Source organism: Kogia breviceps, chromosome 5, assembly GCF_026419965.1.
Source record: "Kogia breviceps isolate mKogBre1 chromosome 5, mKogBre1 haplotype 1, whole genome shotgun sequence".
Classification (NCBI taxonomy): domain Eukaryota; kingdom Metazoa; phylum Chordata; class Mammalia; order Artiodactyla; family Physeteridae; genus Kogia; species Kogia breviceps.
In genome coordinates, this window is record NC_081314.1 from 72,576,064 (window position 1) to 72,597,081 (window position 21,018).

General features: G+C 41.8%; 1 protein-coding gene across 1 annotated transcript in view; it reads right to left on the reverse strand.

Moving 5' to 3' along the window:
• P3H2 (prolyl 3-hydroxylase 2) overlaps positions 1-20,701 on the reverse strand; it is a 158,145-nt gene extending 137,444 nt beyond the window's left edge. The window contains exon 1 of the mRNA XM_059065696.2: positions 19,890-20,701. Coding sequence (XP_058921679.1) covers positions 19,890-20,363 — 474 coding nt within the window. The 5' untranslated portion in view covers positions 20,364-20,701. The remainder of the gene's footprint in view (positions 1-19,889) is intronic.
• Positions 20,702-21,018: the final 317 nt, after the last annotated feature.

A 21,018-nucleotide genomic window follows, 5' to 3' on the forward strand; every position in this document is an offset into this window, starting at 1 on the left:
CTTCACAAATTTCCAAGCATGATGCAAACATGAGCAGTGATTATCTTCATTTCCATTGTAATTGTCACCACTCAAAAACAAAGAGAACCCAGTTCAGGAAGCTGAGTGCTGGGATATATTATGCATGTCCTGACTCTGTCACTGATATACTGCATGACTTAAAGGAAGGAATTGCTCTGCTTTTTCCAACACTGATTCTTTCCATGCATTTGAATATCAGAAATAATGATACTGGTTTCTCATGCACAGTTCGATAATGCAGTCAATAAGAGACTGACTCATAAACAAGCTACTAGTAAAAAACACAAATTTTTAAATCCTAAGAAGGCATAGCACTGATATAACTTCAGCCCTATGATCATGCCAGTTGTGATTTGAAAAGTAATGAGACCCCCACTTACTACACTGTGAGGCCAACTCTGACTTCCCTCACATGTTCACATTCCTTAGTTTCTTTCTAATCTCCTATATCACATCTAGAAAGTCTTACTTGAAGGCCCGATTTTGACTGCTCCTAGACTTCCCACAAATTCCTAGATCATCTTTGGGAGCTGATGTTATCACAGGAATTCAAAACAAGAAGCTGCAAATATTCTAACCATTGGCCTTATCAAACAATTCCTGCTCCAAGTGTTGTTTCAAGCAACAGCTTCCACTCCCTACTCCCCAACCCCCAGGGACAAAAGCATGCATGGGTCTGGAATGTATGAAAGGAAGTCAGAGATCTTAAAAATTTCAAGGACAAAAAGAAACCTCTACATATGCTCTCGTATGTCTTCATGGCCCATATTTGATTTATGTAAGCTCAAAAGCGTTCGGAAAGATACTTTTAGGTCATATTATTAAACTTTATGGCCAGCATGGATTTGTCATTGTGCAAGTAAAAATGAGCAGCTTACCAATCCAAAAATGGGCAGAAGACCTAAATAGACATTTCTCCAAAGAAGACATACAGATGGCCAAGAAGCACATGAAAACCTGCTCAACATCACTAATTATTAGAGAAATGCAAATAAAAACCACAATGAGGTATCATCTCACACCAGTTAGAATAGCCATCATCAAAAAATCTACAAACAATAAATGCTGGAGAGGGTGTGGTGAAAAGGAAACCCTCCTGCACTGTTGGTGGGAATGTAAATTGATACATTATGAGATAGTTATACATTATGAGAATGTAAATTCTCCATTATGGAGAACAGTATGGAGGTTACTTAAAAAACTAAAAATAGAACTACCATATGACACAGCAATCCCACTACTGGGCATATACCCTGAGAAAACCATAATTCAAAAAATACATGTACCACAATGTTCACTGCAGCACTATTTACAATAGCCAGGACATGGAATCAACCTAAAAGTCCATCGACAGATGAATGGATAAAGAAGATGTGGCACATATATACAATGGAATATTGCTCAGCCATAAAAAGGAATGAAATTGAGTTATTTGTACTGAGGTGGATGGACCTAGAATCTGTCATACAGAGTGAAATAAGTCAGAAAGAGAAAAACAAATACCATATGCTAAAGCATATATATGGAATCTAAAAAAAAAAAACAAACGGTACTGATGAACCTAGTGGCATGGCAGGAATAAAGATGCAGACATAGAGAATAGCCTTAAGGACACGGGGGGCGGGGGGAGGAAGTGGGATGAAGTGAGAGAGTAGCACTGCATATATACACTACCAAATGCAAAATGGATGGCTAGTGGGAAGCTGCTGCATAGCACAGGGAGATCAGCTTGATGCTTTGTGACCACCTAGAGGGGTGGGATAGGGAGGGTGGGAGGGAGACTTAAGAGGGAGGGGATATGGGGATATATGTATATGTATAGCTGATTCACTCTGTTGTACAGCAGCAACTAACACAACAGTGTAAAGCATTTATACTCCAATAAAGATATGAAAAAAATAAAATAAAATTATCTATGAAAAATAATGAGCAGCTTAGTGTGGTAAAAAATGTAAGAGAAATTTTTATTACTATAGTAATAGTAATTTTTTAAACATCTTTATTGGAGTATAATTGCTTTACAATGGTATGTTAGTTTCTGCTGTATAACAAAGTGAATCAGCTATACATAAACAAGTAATAGTAATTTTATGACATAAAACAATTTAACAAATTATACATATTCTTATATGAATAAGAAATTACTTGCTTTTACATTACATTTGTATAGAACTTGAATATTTTTAAGATTCCTTCCTCGTTCCTTATAGTAAACTTGTTGCATAAATAGAGTAAATATTTGTAGCATATCCCCCATTTCAGAGAAAGGGAAATCGTTTCAAAGAAATTAAAGACTTTTTCAGGGATCTGTGGAATCAGTCTATTGTTTTGTAATCAGACTGTATACCATTTATGATTTAAACAACACTAGGGTAGAGTTAATCTCATGCTACAAAACTAAAAATTAAGAAGGTGAGGTCTGAAAATTAGAATTGTCACAATTCTTCTTAAGTTATATAAGCAAGATGTAAGACAGAATAATAGATGATAGGCAGCCCATTAGAAAAATAATACTGATAATAATATAACATCAGCAACAATTATTATTTACTGAGTGCTTATACTATGAGCCAGGTGCTGTTCTAGGTACCTGACAGGTATTCGCTCATGAAATCCTCACAACACCCTATGGACTTAACCCTGTTTTAAAGACAGAGGCTTTAAGTAACTTGTGGAAGATCATAAAACACCCTCTCATTTACTTTCTAGAACAGTATTTCTTAAAATATATCCATCGTCCATGGCTTATTACACGGACTGCCAACAGTTTCAGACTTAAAAGTGATTTCGTTAAGGTATATTGCACTAATTGAAAATGTAGGTTCAGTTAAACTATATTTAATTGAAAATGTAGATTTCAATTTTCATAGAAATCCCATGATGGTCTTAATAATCATGACATTCTTAAGGTCATACAAGTTCTTTGCTGCACTACTCTGGGTGTTTTCTGTCAGCTACTGTTCAGTTATCAAGGTTCATTTAATCTTTCTTACTTTATAACATTTACAGGTTGTTTATTATTATTAAATTTGCAATTGTAGTATCATTGCTATGTTTTGATATAGTACCATTTTACAAAAAGAAAAAAAGAAAAAGATACATGGTTCTTTAGTGATTCACCAAAGGCTGATAGTAGAGATAAAAACAGTAACAAACACCAGAACTAAAAATAATATAACTGATTTAAAAAAGACATTTTGCAAAGTTACACTCCTTATAGCAAAAATAATTACACTGAATACTACTGCCTAGAAGCTTATAAAAAAGAGTCTAGGGCTTCCCTGGTGGCGCAGTGGTTGAGAATCCGCCTGCGGATGCAGGAGACACGGGTTCGTGCCCTGGTCCGGGAAGATCCCACATGCCGTGGAGCAACTAAGCCCGTGAGCCATGGCCGCGGAGCCTGTGCGTCCGGAGCCTGTGCTCCGCAACGGGAGAGGCCACAACAGTGAGAGGCCCGCATACCGCAAAAAAAAAAAAAAAAAAAAAAAAAAGAAAGAGTCTAAAATTATTAACACATATTATGACTAGAAAGAAAGAAGAATGAGCTTCTGGAAAAATTCCATTTTTAAATGACTGCAAGATGTCACATAATACAATACATAAAATGAGGAAGGACAATTACTATCACATGTTTGATATAACTATATTTTACTGTATAGTTGGATAATTCAGTAGAGAAGAATCACATCTGGTCAACTGGTACATATGTAAGGGAAAAGTCAGGAGTAACTTGTTCATTTATCACCAAAAGCCCATGCATCATCAAAAAGACGTCAATGTTCCAGTTTGACTCATAATATTATGTGATTCAGAAATGTGTGTGTTGGAACAAGATGTGTTGAAATCCAAATGGATGATAGAGCACTGATTTCTTTATGCAGCAAACAAAAAGTACATTTCAAATAAGAGGTCTTGCCTGAATGTCGATACTTAAAAACAGCTTTATTCATAGAGAACAGTTGGTATTGACATGTTATATCCTGATCTGGACATTGTCATTGTCCTTGTCAATACAGGAAATAACGAAAATGTTGAATAAAATTGAATCTTAACTACTAGCTGACAAATTTTCAGAAGGGAGTCTGCAGAATTGTGTAGTAAATACAACACATTTTCTAACACTGAATTTAGAAAAGAGAGATACAGGTTTTTTTGTTTTTTTGTGTTTTTTTTTGTGGTACGCGGGCCTCTCACTGTTGTGGCCTCCCCCGTGGCGGAGCACAGGCTCCGGACACGCAGGCTCAGCGGCCATGGCTCACGGGCCCAGCCGCTCCGCGGCATGTGGGATCTTCCCGGACCGGAGCGCGAACCCGTGTCCCCTGCATCGGCAGGCGGACCCTCAACCACTGCACCACCAGGGAAGCCCGAGAGATACAGTTTTTGAATTGAGTTATGAGATCAAAATATTTCTTCAGGACACTGTCACTGCTGAAAAAGGCTATTTCTATGATTGCAAAAAGCTTGCCTATTTGGCTTTCCTCTTCAATATATTCAGTATTTTATATTGCCTGAGCTTACCATTTTAGTGTCTAAATATCAAAATTTTTAATGTTGAGGGTAAGATACGAGTATTTACTGAGACCATATTGAGGTGCAAACAGTTTAACTGCTGAGAATTTCACCGTTTACTAACATTTAATGACCTTGTTTTATCAAGGAAATATTCTGCCAAACATTAAGACATATTAAAGTTAATAGAGACTTTCAAGATCATACATTCCAATCACCTCATTTTATAAGTGAAGGAACTGAAGCCCAGAAAGGAGAAATTCATCATCTTATCACCATAGAGAGTTAGTGCCAGAGTTATAGTTGGATCCACGGTCTCTGAACTCATTACTCTAACTAGCACTGTTTCTAGTGCATCCACCCAGGTTCACATTAATAATCGTAAATTAACCTATGAATTTGGCACCCTCACAAAAGAGCCCTCTTTAAAAATGATGACCAAGTGCACAGAGTGGCATTTTTAAATGCCTAACTATATGGAGTATATTAAAGAGATAAATTCATGCCTTAGGAGAATTGACAATTCAATTTCAACAAACAAGTATCAAGTTCCTACCAAGTGTGAAAAAATCAGTGATGTTAGCCATGTGTGAATGTTGAGGTCAAAGACTGGTACATAATAATCTGGAACATAGGAAGTATTGATTATGGGACTGTCATATTGATTTGGGGACAGTGAGAAAGAGAAAAGAGAAATGTTACTTAGCATTTTTCTTATTCTAAACCCTAAATTAAATTGGTTTCCCATATGTAACATGGTAGGTAAATCTTTATTAAGTATCCTATTGGGAAAATGAACCAGAATGATCACATACTTATTTATTTAAGAAGAGTTAGGGCTTCCCTGGTGGCGCAGTGGTTGAGAATCCTCCTGCCAATGCAGGGGACACAGGTTCGCGCCCCAGGTCCGGGAAGATCCCACGTGCCGCAGAGCGGCTGGGCCCGTGAGCCATGGCCGCTTGAGCCTGTGCGTCCGGAGCCTGTGCTCCGCAACAGGAGAGGCCACAACAGTGAGAGGCCCCCGTACCAAAAAAAAAAAAAAAAAAAAAAAAAAAAAGAAGTGTTAAATCACAGTATTCCAGAGGGGTCTCCTCTATGGACCTATAAATAAGTGAAAGGGCAGGCAGGTGGCAACTCAGCTAAAGGGCTGAGAGTTTTTACACCTCTAAGGAAAGACTTAACAACCTTATATGAACCATAGCACAGTCCAGTTGATCTACTTAGGTTTGATTTAGTGGTGGTGGGACTTTTTTTGTTTAACTCACTAGATCACTGGCTTATTATAAAAGGATATAACTCAGGAAAAAGAACCAAATGGATGAGAGACAGAGGGCAAGGTATAGAGAAGGGGCTTAGAACTTCCCAGCCCTCTTCAAAGGCCCTACCCAGCACCTCCACATGTTCACCAATCCAGAAGCACTCCAAATCCCATTCATTTAAGGTTTTATGGAGGCTTCATTATGCAAGATTGATTGTTTAGCTCATTGACCACTGGTGACTGATTCAACCTCTAGCCCCTCTCCCCTCCCTGGAAATCAGCGGGTGGGACTGAAAGTTCCAACCCCCCAATCACCGTTGGTTCCCCTGGCAACCAGCCCCCTCCTCAGGTGCTTTCCAAAGGTCACCTCATTAACATAAACCCAGCTGTGGTGGAAGTGGTGATGAGATTTGACTAGAGATTTTTATTAGCGATCAGAAAGGCTTTTCTGTAGCTTTTTGCAGTAAAGCATTGGTAACAAAGATTACCTCGAGTTTTTTTTTTTTTTTTTTTTTTTTTTTTTTGTGGTATGCGGGCCTCACTGTTGTGGCCTCTCCCGTTGTGGAGCACAGGCTCCGGACGCTCAGGCTCAGCGGCCATGGCTCACGGGCCCAGCCGCTCCGCGGCATGTGGGATCTTCCCGGACCGGGGCACGAACCCGTGTCCCCTGCATCGGCAGGCGGATTCTCAACCACTGCGCCACCAGGGAAGCCCATACCTCGAGTTTTTTAAAATAAAGTCCACTCAAATTGTATTCATCATCATCATCACTATAATTTAAAGATCACTTAAAGAATCTGCATGAAGACTTCTGATTCTGAACAAGATGGAGTAAATTCATTTCTCCCTAGACCTTCTCTTGAGCACACCTAAAAACTCCAGACAGACACAGGAAGATTCTGAACGGTGGAATGAAGAGGCAGACGGGCTAAGGACCTGCCCCTTGAACACAGAGGTGAATTTCCTGGGTTTTCTTTTTGTCTCCCTTATATCCCAGATTGGACTCTGCCTGCAACCTGGACATACCAATGGGAGCAGACACAAAAAAGGCCCCCCCAAAGCATGTTCCCTTTAGTTAAAGAACCGAAATAGTGAGGCATAGCAGAATAGAAACATCTGTGATCATACTTGCCCAACTCCAGCCAAACACCAGGGGAAAAAAAAATCTTGCTGCCCCCTGCCCTTGGTCAGCTCCTAGGGCAGGGAGCCTGGACTTCTACTCCCCTCCTCCGCAAGGATAGCAGGCACTCCTCCCCCTCCCAATTAGAGAGTAAAGAAAATAATTTCAGAGGAGAGGGAGCCAGATAAAGGGATTTTTTAAAACATTCTTTAGGAACATTTAATATCCTTTAAATATTCCTAAATATGATGATCTGGGCAGACCCCCTAGCAACTCATATGTGAAACTGACCAGAATGGACATTGGCAAAAGGTTTGATAACTGAACTGCAGTGTGGGATACGACAAGGTTTTCAGTTTAGCCTCTGGATAGCACACAAATGAAGCAAATTAGAATAGCAGCACCAAGGCTCTTTGAATGAAATTGGGTTTTCTGAGTATACCATAATACACTCACCAAGGGAGGTGTACCCACTTTCAATTCCTAAGCATGTTTGTTCTGATCAGTTGTTACCCATTTAACCTAAATCTCTCACTGGTACTATGCAATTAAATCCTTTTCAGATGTTATCTCAGAGATACTTGAGCCAGAAATCAAAGGACTGATGCAGATCATACATATGGATACTGTTACTGCTAAATATTCCGTGTGTGTGTGCGTGTGTATTTCTGTGTGTGTTTTAAGGCCTTGGCACTGTTTTTTTTTTTTTTTTCTTTCCTTTTTTGCCTTATGTAAGTTATTTATAGGGAGTGTGCTGGTGACCATGGTCTAAGATTACATTAGCCAGAATTAAGAAGCAGCATAGAGAAAAAGTCTTTAATGATACACTGTCTGTGGGTATAAGACATTTTCATTTCATAAGATCATGGAGTCTTATTAACTCTGGATTGGAAAATACGTTAAATCGTATCTATCGCCACATCGCTTTAATGTTTAAACCTTAAATGCAACTTCCCTGTCTAAGCATTTGTCTGACTTATATGTTTGAACACCTTCTTTTTTCTTTTTTTTTTTTTTTTTTTTTTTTTTTTTTTTTTTTTTTGCGGTACGTGGGCCTCTCACAGTTGTGGCTTCTCCCGTTGCGGAGCACAGGCTCCGGACACGCAGGCCTAGCGGCCATGGCTCACGGGCTTAGTTGCTCCGCGGCATGTGGGACCTTCCCGGACCGGGGCACGAACCCGTGTCCCCTGCATCGGCAGGCGGATTCTCAACCACTGCGCCACCAGGGAAGCCCTGAACACTTTCTTTTTTGGGGCTATATATTATATCTGAACAGCTGTTAGTGTTAGGAAAGTCTTCCATATCTGAGCCAAGGTCCTGTTTTCTGAAACTTCTGTTACTTGGGCCTACTTGTGCAATTCCTAACTGCCATGAAGATCAAGAACAATTGTCTCAGATAACTATCTTTTAAAAACCTCTTTTTTTATTTAGTCTACTCATCCCTATTTCAACTTTCTCATAAAACATAGTTTTGAGTCTTTTATTTATATCTTTTTGTCCTTCCTGAATGTGCCCTAGTTTATCTTGTACCCCTTAAAGTACCACCAAATTAAACATTAGTGTGTCCTTCTTCAAGCCTTGCTTTAAAATGATTGATTGTCCAAAGGTGAAGACTAGCATCAGACACACTGAAAGTACCTCCTTTCTTTTGACCTTCTAAACTTCCTTTATCTCCATTCTACTGCTTTGTATTCCATTACGTTATCTCATCATTTTTCTTTTCCATAAGTAGATGGTTGGCTCACAGTGTACCAGTCCACTAAAGTATTTTAGAATCTCAGGCAGAGGTAGCAGAGTTCTTATAAACCATCTGGTCCAACTGTGCCCTTGTCCAAATGGAGACCTCAAGGCATTAGTGCCACCATTGGAGACAGGGCCTAAATTGCTTGATTCCTGGACTGATAACTCACTATATTTTTATTTGAGCTACCCTTCCATTTGCCTGACTGTTATACAAGAAGCAGTCTTATTTTTGGTGTCTGTGATGAGATGTCTGTTGATTCCCACACCTAGGCCATCTCCCAGGAGTACCTGAGATCAGGGTGGTGAAGAGGCTTAAAGGGGTTTAAAATTCCCAAGATGTGTTGGTCTGTGGGAAGAGATTTTATCTGTTAATAGGAAACAATGAAGGTTTGGAATGTGTTTGAACAGAGTCTATTTTTTGAAAGATACAAAGAAGAGGCCACAATCTCAGGAAACTGTGAAATCAGAGGGTTGGAGAATGTAATGGGGAGAGACCAAAAGGACTTTCCTCAAAAGAGCAAACAGCAGTCCCAAGTTCTCATTAAGAGGATGACTTGTTTTAGTCTGATGGTGAAAGGAGACTGCTAAGCATATGCTCCAATGTCTAGAGAATCAAACTTGAAGTCAGTAGCTCCAACTGAGCAGGTAAAGTTCCTGTTTTGTGTGTCCCCAAGTTTTCTCTACCTACGGTACATGTAATTATCATCTCAGTTTATCATGATATATTTGCCTATCTGTTCTTTTGCCTTTCATATTCCCTTACAAATTTTCTCTCTCCGTAGCAGCCATGAGGCAAGGAATAAGTACAGTTGACCCTTGAACAACATGGGGGGATAGAAGCACCAACATCTGCGTGGTTGAAAATCCCATATGATTTACAGTTGGTCCTCCTTATTCACGGTGCTGAATCTGTGGATTCTACAACTGGGGATCATGTAGTGCTGTAGTATTTACTACTGAAAAAAATCATGGGCCCCCATAGTACAAACCCATGTCATTCAAGGGTCAACTGTACTTCTGTGTCAATGCTGACCTAAGTAAGCCCACAACACTTTTTTTTTTAATTAACTTCTCACAAGAAGCCAGTGAAGTAGGTATGATTATCCCCATTTTCCAGACAAGAAACTCAGGTTCATACATATGAACTTTTCCAGTGTCACATAACTAATAAAAGGCAGGACTCTTTTGAATATAGGCCTGTTTCATGTCAAAACTCAAAGTGTGAGAAGTAAAAAAGAACTCCAGTTTTGTCATCAGAAAAACCCGGATTCAGATTCTGACTCTATTAGCGACTAGCTGTGTGATCTCAGACATAACACATCTAACTATTTAATCAGTTTCCCTATTGCAAAATGAAGAAATGGGGAACATTTGACTACACCTAGGATTTCAAAGAATCCTGAAATGGCAAAGTGGCATTTCCCTTAACAGTTGTTAAATATTCACTGTTGTGCATGTGGAATCTGCCCCAAAGCCATTCCTTCCTTCTCTGTTTCACCAGGAAACTGAGTGGCTCTGCTACCCTGGGCTGTATCAAGGCAGAAACATCTCAGCCAAGTATGGGGCCTTTGGCGTTACAGGAGTAAAGAAAGACCAACATCTGCTTCCGGATGATTGGTTTTATTACAGAGACATGGATTTCAGAGGATGCAACATCCATGTTTGTTTGTTTGCTTTTTAACATCTTTATTGGAGTATAATTGCTTTACAATGGTATGTTCGTTTCTGCTGTATAACAAAGTGAATCAGCTCTACATATACATATATCCCCATATCTCCTCCCCCATGTTTGTTTTGTGTAAACTCCCTTCACATGTGGGGTCCTTCTTGGACTTTTTGATTTATTGTTCTTGCCTTCCTTTACCTAATTTTTGCTATCATCTCTTCATCTTTCTCCTTCTATTTCTGCATCTCTCTCTGCTATGGTACGAATGTTTGTGTTCCCCCAGTATTCGTATGTTGAAACCTAGTCCCCAAGGTATTAGAAAGCAGGCATGTGGGAGCTGATTAGGTCATGAAGGCAGAGCCCTCATGAATGGAGTTCATGCCCTTATAAAAGAGGCTCCAGAAACCTTCCTGCAATGTGAGGTCACAGCAAAGCAAGACTCTCACCAGACACCGTATCTGCAGGCATCATGATCTTCGCCTCTCAGATTCCAGAACTCTGAGAATTAAATGTTTGTTGTTTATAAGCCACCAGCATATGGTCTTCTGTTATACCAGCCCAAAAGGACTGAGACACCCTCTGACTCTCTCTCAATCTCACAATCATTTCTTCTTTCCTCTGACCCCCTCCCATTTTTCCCACTTTCCAGCCTTCTATAAGATGGCATTTGGGGTTTGAGTCAAGCTGCTTTCTACAAGTATATGTGATAAAGAACTAACCCCAAGAAAACCAAGAGTTGCAGTGGATTACTTTTACATGACTGAGTTCGGTTACTTTCTGAGTTGAATGAAAAACACATTAATTCTGGAGGTTGGAGTTCACAATTGAAAGGTGTTAGTTTGTATTGCTAAAGTAACCCGTCCTGTCATGTTCGGATAATAAGTAGAGAGAAGCCAGATACTCTGGTCTTTCCTACAAGCTGAATCAGCGCAGCCACGGGCAGGACCAGCTAAGGGATACAAGCCCAGTGATTTGCATCTTGGAGAAAGAGGCTCTATTTCCAATGGAATTCCCCTCATAAAAGATATGAAACTATAGCCAAACTTCTTCATAAATATCATGATTCATCAGTGGGTATACTGCCATCTAGCATATGGGTTGTCCAAAACTTGATTTGTACTTGTCTAATGTCAATGCCCAGTTATCTTAAATATGGCTACATGTTTAAATCAGTGGTTCTCAATGTGGGGTGATTTTGACCCCAAGAGACATTTTGCAATGTATGGAGACATTTTTGGTTGTCACAGCTTAGAAGCAAGGTGAAGTGTGTTGCTACTGCTGTTGAGCAGGTAAAGGCCAGGGGTGCTGCTAATCGTCCTAAAATGCACAGGACAGCCCATCACAACAAAGAATTATCCATTCCAAATAGCAATAAGCCAAAGTTGAAAAACTCCCGTTTAAATACCTACTGACCTGAATACCCGCAGATTCCACTGTGTAATTGAGCCCTTGATCATCCTATAGAAACGATAATTGCCTGTGAAAAGTCTCTGTCCCTGGTGGCATTTCTAAATGTCTTGTACTATAATCAAATGCTGATTGTTGATCCTGGATTCAATCTGAAAAATATTACTAAGAAATAATTCTTACTTCAGTGGGGAAATAATTTTTTTATGGTCTTCTGGATTAATCTTTGATACTATAATTTGAGATCATTTTTGAAACAGGCAAATCTGGCTTTAAGGTAATTCACTGTGTCTGGTGTCCTAATTATGTGTTGATTTTTTTGTGCAAGCCTATTAATCTTGGCGAAGTGAAAGCTAAAGATTTAGCATTCAAGCAGGAAGAATAAATCAAAATTGGCTGAATTAACTTTCCTGTGATTCAGGGTTTGTTAACAATTTCTCTGGTTTGTTTTAGATTTATTTATTTTATTATATCTTTTGCTTTTCTCCATTCCTTTTCCAGAGTTCCAGTATAATTACACTGTAATCTTCAGCAGTGTCTCATTACTTGCACAAAAACTCAACCCATTATTTGTAGATAATGAATTCCAGCAGGATCATTCTGATAGCCCTGAACTTCTGGAAAATCTGACTTCTTGGATCACCCTCTTTCTGGCTCTTATACCTTCATTTCCCTTCCAAAGAAGATTCTTTGCCTCATTCATTTTCATTAGATTTATTGGGGGGACAGCATTAATCCAGGGGTCTGTTTATGAGTTTTTCCCAGAAATCGGCAGAATAGTAGTGCAAGGAATAACATTGCATAAAGTAGCTTTTATTTTCAGGGTCTATCCCATTTGGTAAATAATGTAACTGGCATGCTATGTGTATCAAGTTAATTTTGTTAAGTTCATGTTTTCAGTGTGTCTCTTACAAATAGTGGTCATCAGCAATGTCACAGAGGTGAGAATTGGGGTTCTTAGATTTTAATCCTGGCTCTTCCATTAAATTGCTGGATAAATTTGGACAACTTGATTCTTTTTCAGATTTTATTTTCCCATCTTTAAAATGGGCGGATGGGAACACAAATGTTCTATGAATGTGGCAGGGAGCAGTTGCATTAAGATGGGGAGCCAAGAGGAGAGGGAAATGAGTATCTTTCCCAACATACGCTCAACTCATGCACAAATCATATGGGGAAAAGGGACATAAAAAGAATTTCATAGAAGTAGACGCCTATGTCTGTGGAGCAAATTAAATAAGAGGCTGTATGGCCTTCATTTTATTAGAACCAAAGCCCTAACATTACCTCTACCACTACCTACTTCTCTCCTCCCTTGATTGATCCCAACAACCCTCTCCTTTGCAGATGTAACTTCACTGTGTGGATCACCAGTAGGACACGGAATGTGAAAGGAGAGAGAGAAAGAGAGAAATAAGTATAGAAAACAAAGTAAAGCAGAGAGGGGTGTGGTCAAGTGAAATCAGCTTCTTCTGACTATAGCCTGCAGCTCTCCTCAGTACTAAACCCCAAAAGTCATACACACGGCACTGAAACGTACCATGCAGAAGGCTGACTACAAATCATTTTTTTTTTAAAGATGTGTTTGGGCCATTTGGCAAATGAGGGCCAGCTCTCATGGAAATTACATAGCTAGGAAGTCAGACAGCAGGAAAGGAGGGATGAATGAAAGGACAGAAAAAGAATTATAGGAGAAAAGCTGAATGGAAAAAAAGATAGGAGAAATTATTTTTCCTAATGAGAAATGCAAAATTTTCCACCAGACAACAGTGACTCTTGGCTAAGTGGCCAACATATCACGTGAATGAAAATGCAGGGGGGGTGGGGTAGTCCAGGAAGCAGGGCCTTGTATCTGCACTGTCTCTGGAGGCACCAGGCCCACCGCAGGTCTCAGTGGCACCACTGATTCACCAGACTGCCCTTCAGGAGGTAGCAATACCCATTGCACAGAGTCTGGAAAAATTACTGGACTATAAATTTTAAAACCTACATTCCAACCCTGTTCCGCTTGCTGACCCTCTTTGATTTGTCATGGAACCTCTGAGGCCAGTGTCATCAGCTATTAAGTGACAGGGATAGACTTCTTCATGATTTGTGAGGTTCCTTCAAGCTGTAGTATTTTTACCATTTTAATAATTATCACTCCTCACCCTTGTAAGACCGCATTTCTTAAGGAAAATACTTATCCCTCCGTCTCTCACCGCTGCTTCACTGCCCAAAACCAATTATTTAACTTGGAAAGAGAGGGTTGAACAAGATGCTCTCTTGGAGTTCCTTCCAGCTCTCTAAGATCTGGTATTCTAAGACATCCAAGTTTACTCAATTCCTTAGTAATACAACAGAACCATTATTACACCAAATCCAATCAGTTTTCATTTTAGGTGAACCCATGCACTTTTCAGAATTTTCAGACTCCATCCACGAAGCAAACTGACATTTTATCAAACATTCCCAAAAGAATACCACACACCTATCCCTTTGGAGTTTATCACTGGGCAAATGATATTCGTGACAGAATACATTTGGTTCTCAGATATGGGATCTGTGGAGACAAGCAGTTTATTACTTTCTTTTATTAAAACTTGTAAAGGAATACCTGATTTGCCAGACTGAGATAGGAGAAAACCTGTAAGCAACTGCTCCCCTCATCTAATTGAATTTTAAGCTGCTGTGGCACTGACTATTTGCAATCACAATGGATGACTGATAAAGAGCTGACTGAGCCTTCAAATGGTCAGCCTCCTGGAAGGAAACAATAGAAATTCTATCTCCTTAGCACACAGGAACTAAAAGCTGGCTACACAAAGAAGCTCCCAGGTTTCCTTCCTAAGGCGTGGGACAGAAAGATGATGACTAGTGGATTTTGATGATTCAAGCTCAAAAAAAAAAAAAAAAGTCTAAAGTCTAGTCTCATCCCTTGAGGAAATAACCACTAAGAAACTTCAAAACAACTATTTCAAGAAGACATAAAATCAACCTCCTATTTGAAATAATTTGGGGACAAAATGTACATAGTCTACATATAGGTAAAAAGAGATTTAAATATGGGATTTGGGAAAAGTTTTTATTCTGAACTAATAGAATATATATAATGCACATGTCATGTGGTCTACGTTTCAAACTTTTTTAAGGCTTTCATCTAGAAAGAGAAAGAAGTTGATAAAGCAGAATAAGAGTGAGGAAAATCCTTGAACTTACTTTTTTTTTTTCTAGAAACCACTAATAAAATAAATTATGGTCAAGAAAGAGGAAGTTTAGGGAGCTGACTAAGAGGGAGATAGAATTGCCTAACTTAATTGCATTTCCTCCCCCCCCCCACCTCTAATCTTAAGAAAAACAAAGGTCAAAGAGCACAAAGCACCAACTTAGAAACAAAACATGGAGGGGCAAGCTTGTTTTAAGTAAAAAACATAAATAAGCAGCACTGGTTGTCTTTTAAAAAAATTTTTTTTTCTTTTACTAAATGGCTGGGAACGCTGAAAGAAAAACAGATACTGTCAGAGTATTCCTGATTATAAAGTACACAGATTAAAAAAAAAAAAAAAAGAAAAGGATCTCACTTACATTTGTTTAAATTCCACAAATGTACATAAAACAGGCACAGCCGTGTCAAGAATTTTCCGAAGCATAGTTTTAGGAAATAAGGATTACATTAGAAAAAAAAATGGAAGGGAAGGGAAAGGAGGTTTGCAACATTAGGCGGAACTTGCAAGTAGAAGAGAGTGAAAAGTCAAGCAATCTACAGTCCTTCTATAACTTTCTCCCCCAACTGACCATCCAGGAAACCAAATAACTAATTTGAGAAAACCTCCTGCCGCCACACAGAAATCTTTTTCAACAATATTTAATACACGAGCAACCAAACTATCATTCATTCAACAAACATATACTGAGCATTTACTGCTACTGCCCCCTGTTTTAGGTATTCGGTGAGAATATAAATGCTGAGACCCAACTCAGACCTACTGAACCTAAATCTCCAATTTTAAATCACATTTTTAATGCCCAGGGGATTCAAAATAATCATCCAGCCGCTGATCTTCCAGATCTGGAAACTCCTACTTTAGGAGGTACCAAAATGACTGTGACCATTCTTGATCTCAAGGAGCTCACATAAGTGATGAACAAATATATGAATTTCTCCAAAACAAGGTTAAAAGTGAAACATGATATGAGAGGAACATATTCTTTACTGTGGACATTCAGAGGAGCGAGAAATGATGGATTGTTGGGGGTTGCAGAGGGAGTGAAAGAGGATCTCACAGAAATAGGTATACTTGTGCTAGCACAGTTACCATTTGAACACATAGAGAAGAAGGTGGGAAAATTTACTGTTATAACTAATAATAATAAGAGCTACATCTCCAGTGTTTCTGGAAACAGAAATGGGCCCTCTCCCCGGTGCTTTATATAAATCCTCTCTTAAACCTAAACCAATCAGGTAGGTCCCATTATTTCCCCATTTTGCAGATGGGGAAACTAAAGCTTAGAAAGTTTATGTGATTTGCTCACAGTCACAGAGCTAGAGATCGAAGAGCTAAACTTCAACACCAGATCAATCCCATGCCAGAGCCTACATGCCTCCCAAAGAAGAATAAATAAACCCAGATGTGCAGAAGTGTCAGACACATAAGATTAAGCATCCATTGTTCCCTCTATCTGAAGGATGGCAGAGTAGGAGGAGATTGGGCCTGTAAAGTTAAGGGGCAGCCAGGCTGAGGGGTGCTGTATTCGACACTGTGGGCTCTATACAGAAGCAAGGGGAAACCAGTGAAGGTTTCCGAGCAGAGACTGCTCTGATAAAAGCTTTAGTTTAGGTTTTAGGCTGTGAATCATGAGTTATATCTTACAATCTGAAATAATAAAATTTGAAAGTTTGAAGAGTCTCACCCTGCCTTTAAACAAAAAAGTGTGGATAGGATCTAAGTGGAACTACCACCTCGTAGCTGTCCCAGCATGCCAGGGCTTAAGGAAGATTCTACAGAATAGCCCTTAAGATAAATGCAGTGAGTGTCTGTTACCCCACAGGACAAGGACTGACGCATTCCTGGAGCTGTCCAAATCTGGCAAAAGGATAGCCCTGGGGACTCAGCATTCCCTGGGACATGAGGTGACTCCACGGGATAGTGGATATGCACAGGCATGACCAATTATTGGCAGAGCCCAGACCCCTGACTCCCAGTCCTGTGCTCAATTCATCAAATCAAATCATATGTGACACTGGGTGAGCCACTTCTCCTGTCTGGATTTCCCTTTCCTCATCTGTGAAATGACAAATTGATCTCAACAAGCCTTAGATTTCACAATTCTCAGACTTTCCCTTCCAACACTCTAGCATAAAGAATCCGCTTCCATCAGTGGCTCACTAACTGGGATTTGGGGGGAGGAACAGCATCTCCCAAGAGCTCCTACAGTTTGCAAACCCTTAGCTGAGAATAAATGTGTTTCCTTATCTCTAGGAAATCTGCTAGTTCTGACCATATTACAGGATTCACAATTCTCAAATCTTGGCTACAAAGTCCTCACTGAACTCAATCTGGCCCAGGATTATTCCTTTCAAATGCAGACTGGATCACTGATGTCCAAAGTAAGTAAGCAACACACTGTACCATGAACATATGCAGGTATATGCAGGAAACCCCTCTATCATCAGGAAATGAACACTTTAGAATTCAAACCTGTCAGAGCCCAAAGATACTGTTATTTTGAGAGTTTTGTTTTGCTCTCAGAAGACTCTGTGTGCGTGTGTGTGTGTGTGTGTGTGTGTGTGTGTGTGTGTGTGTGAAATTGCCAAGAAGCCAAGCAAAGGCTAAAATTGTGGAATTCCTGTGGGGAGGGAACACTTTATTCGATGTTCGTAAAGATGCTCCTGTAAACTCCAACCCATCAAAAATGAATTTCCAAAGGGGTAAGAAGATTTCCTCCTTAAGAGATGATCAATTATGTAGAAGTTGTACCTATTGGAGTGGAGGTGAACAGGAAGCAGATGCAAGATTTCTTCTGCTCTCAGAAACATTGCCAGTAAAACAGAAATTAGCACATGAACTCACATATTTTTGAAAGGACTTCTTAAACTTCACTGGTTCAGCAGACCACAGCCAGTAGTTCACCCCCAGAGCTACCTGTGAGTGATTATCTCCTGTAATCAATTCACTGAAAAAAACTGAGGCATGTTAAACCTATGGCTTCATCTTCTTTGACCTCCAACCAGGAGATGGGAGCCGGAGAATGATAAATGTTAGCATTAGCAGTGAAGCAAGTGTAATTACAGAACCAAAGACACTCACATTTTGAGAGTTACTTCGTGGTTATTTATTTTTATAAATGTGAAATAAATATGAAATGTGAAAATAATATGTGAAAATAAATATGTGTGAAAATAAAAATAAAATAAAAAATAAAAATAAAATATGTGTGAAAATAAATATGCATTCCTTTTCCAGATCTGAGAAAGGAAAATGTGCCCAAGATGTGTGACAGAACAATCAGCAGGGCTATCAACCTCACATCTGAGACTCCTGGGAAGACAGTATTACAGGTGGACCAAACTCGACCACCCACATTCTGCTCTGGGAACTAGCTTAGTATATCTTCAGCTGTCGGGTACTCACAGGCCCCTCTCTGCCTGCTATTGACTGATTTCTCTAAGACTACCAAAAACTGTGCCACTCATTTAAAAGAAATCAGATTTGTACTTAATACATGCCTCAGCAAATGCTTCAGGAGTCACAAGCAAATAGAAGACAAATCCTGGAAAGGATTCAGGTTTTCTCCTTATTTCTTGCCCAAGATACTAAATCTAGCAACTTAGCCAGAGCACCGGGAGTTAAGAGTTAGTTACAGTTGTGATTTCCTGAACTCTACCAAAGACTGCAAATCTGCAGAGAGCCCTACCAACTGTGAGCTCAGAGACCTTGTGGGATGAGCTGCAAAAGCCATTAGAATATCAGCACCTGGTGTGTATTTTCACCACTCCAGAAATGCAGCCTGGTCCATTGGCTGGCATGACCAACCAACCCCCAAAGCTGCCACTTCTCCAACAGCTGGAGAACAGACATTGATATACTGACATAGAAAGGCAGAAGGGGGAGAAAGTGTAAGTTCAGAGCAACATGGAGGAGTGAGGGTGGGAGATTGAGGAACACAGGCTAAATTCTCTCTGCCGAAGCATTCACATAGATCTTTTAAAACTGTGAATGTGGGGAAGATGTCAATATACACTGTCTGCCTCCTGGCACTAACTTCAGGCAAGTTGAATACACAAAAATAAACCAGAAAGAGGGAGCATCTGGTGGTGTATAACTCAGTCTGATGCTTCCCTCCAGAAACTGGAAGCCCTCTATCAAAGGAGAAGGAGTCAGCACTTTGGGTACTTTTAGTGAGACTGCCTTACACAGATTCACCTTTTCCATGCATACCTCCTCTTTTTTTTTTTTTTTTTTTTGGTGGTACACGGGCCTCTCACTGTTGTGGCCTCTCCTGTTGCGGAGCGGACGCGCAGGCCCAGCGGCCATGGCTCACGGGCCCAGCCGTTCCGCGGCACGTGGGATCTTCCCGGACCAGGGCACGAACCCGTGTCCCCTGCATCTGCAGGCGGATTCTCAACCACTGCGCCACCAGGGAAGCCCCATACCTCCTCTTTAACCTTTGATCTTCCCTTTTTGTGCTAAGTGCAGGGGAAAAGACAGAGGGATGGGTTTCGGAGCAAGTCTACTTTTCACTCTGCTGTTTTGAGACCGCTCTCTTTTAAACTTCAACGAAAAGGTGCAGACTAGCTTGTAGGAGGGATGAGGGAGCGGAGATGGAAGAGAAACTGGGTGAAGCTAGACCAGGGAATGAAGCCAGAGGAGACCTTATGCTAGACCCGGCTCTACCAAGGTTCAGACATTAATGCTGAATGGGTACTTTAAACGTCTTATCAGTACAGTCCTCTTTTTGAGAGAGAAGTGGAGGCCGAAAAAGCTAATGGTTTGCCCAAGTTCATCGAGTGTTGGTTACAGAGCTCGGGCCACCAGCTATGTAGATCCACACAGGAGACAGAACCGTTAAAGGAGACCCAGTCTGACTCGCTAAGGAGCAGAGCGCCGGCCAAGAGACGGGAGCCGCGGGGAGGGCTGGAGCGCATCCCAGGGCAGCGGGGGGCGTGAGGTGTGCACTCTGGGTACCTTGATATAGGCCCGCTGCAGGTAGTTGTAGGGCACTCGGCGCTGGAAGTCGCTGCGCACATCCTCGCTGGCGCGGTGGCGGGACGCGGGGCCCCCGAGGCGCTGGCTCTGGCAACTGCGGTAGCAGCGCGCCCGCTCAAGCAGGGCGCGGAAGAAGGGCAGCTCGGCCCCCGGGCCAGCGCCAGGGGTCACGAGCGGGCGGCGCGCTGCGCAGTGGCGGGCGCAGCGTGCGCGGATCTCCCGCAGGCGCCGGTGGCTGCGCAGCGCCGCTTCTAGGTCGCGCACGGCCACCTCGTAGTCTCCGCTGTAGTAGGCGGCCACGCCGCTGGCGTAGAGCAGGTCGAAGGGCTGCAGAGGCCCGGGCTCGGGCTCGCTCTCCGGGAACCGGCCGTCCGGGGGGCCGCCCCACAGCGGCGGCGGCAGCAGTAGCCAGGGCAGCAGCAGCGGCAGCTGCGCCCAGATGCGCTCCCGCATCCTCCGCCGTGGACGGGCGCCGGCTGGCCACGCTCGCAGTCGGCTCCGGGCACTTGGCGTCCAGGCCCCGTCTCCCGGCTCCGCGGGCGAGATCGCCGGCCCCGCCGCCAGCCGGTTGCCCCGGGAGTCTCAGGTGACCGGCGGAGCTCGGCGGACTGAAAGGCGGAGGCCGGCTCGGACGGCCGCTCTTAAAGGGACGCCCACAGCTCACACGCTCCTCCTGCTGCCCGAGCCTCCGCGAGCCGCTCGCCGGCGCTCAGCGCGCGCCCTGCAGGCTCCCGGCTGCAGCCGCCGGGAGGCCAGGGCCCTCATACCCCAGTGCCAGCCAGAGAGCCAGCGCCACTGGGGGCCAGCCCAGGGGGTGGGGGCGGGGCAGAGCCTGACGCGTGGGATCCATTCGAGGTTTCAGAATGGACAGGATTACTCCCTTTTTAGAGAGGACGAAAAGCCGGCTTAGCGAGGATAGGGCTTTCATCATTTTCTGAAATTTGTCCGTGACCTCGCAGTTTGCAGCGTCCTTCACCTTCACATGCAAGCTCCCTCTCTGGCTGTGAGGAAAGCCCTAGAGGGCCTGTTGGCCCCGCTGGGAGGCCTGAGGAGAAAAGTGATTAGTCCACGTTTATAGAACTGTGAAAAAGCGAAGGAAGGACTCAAC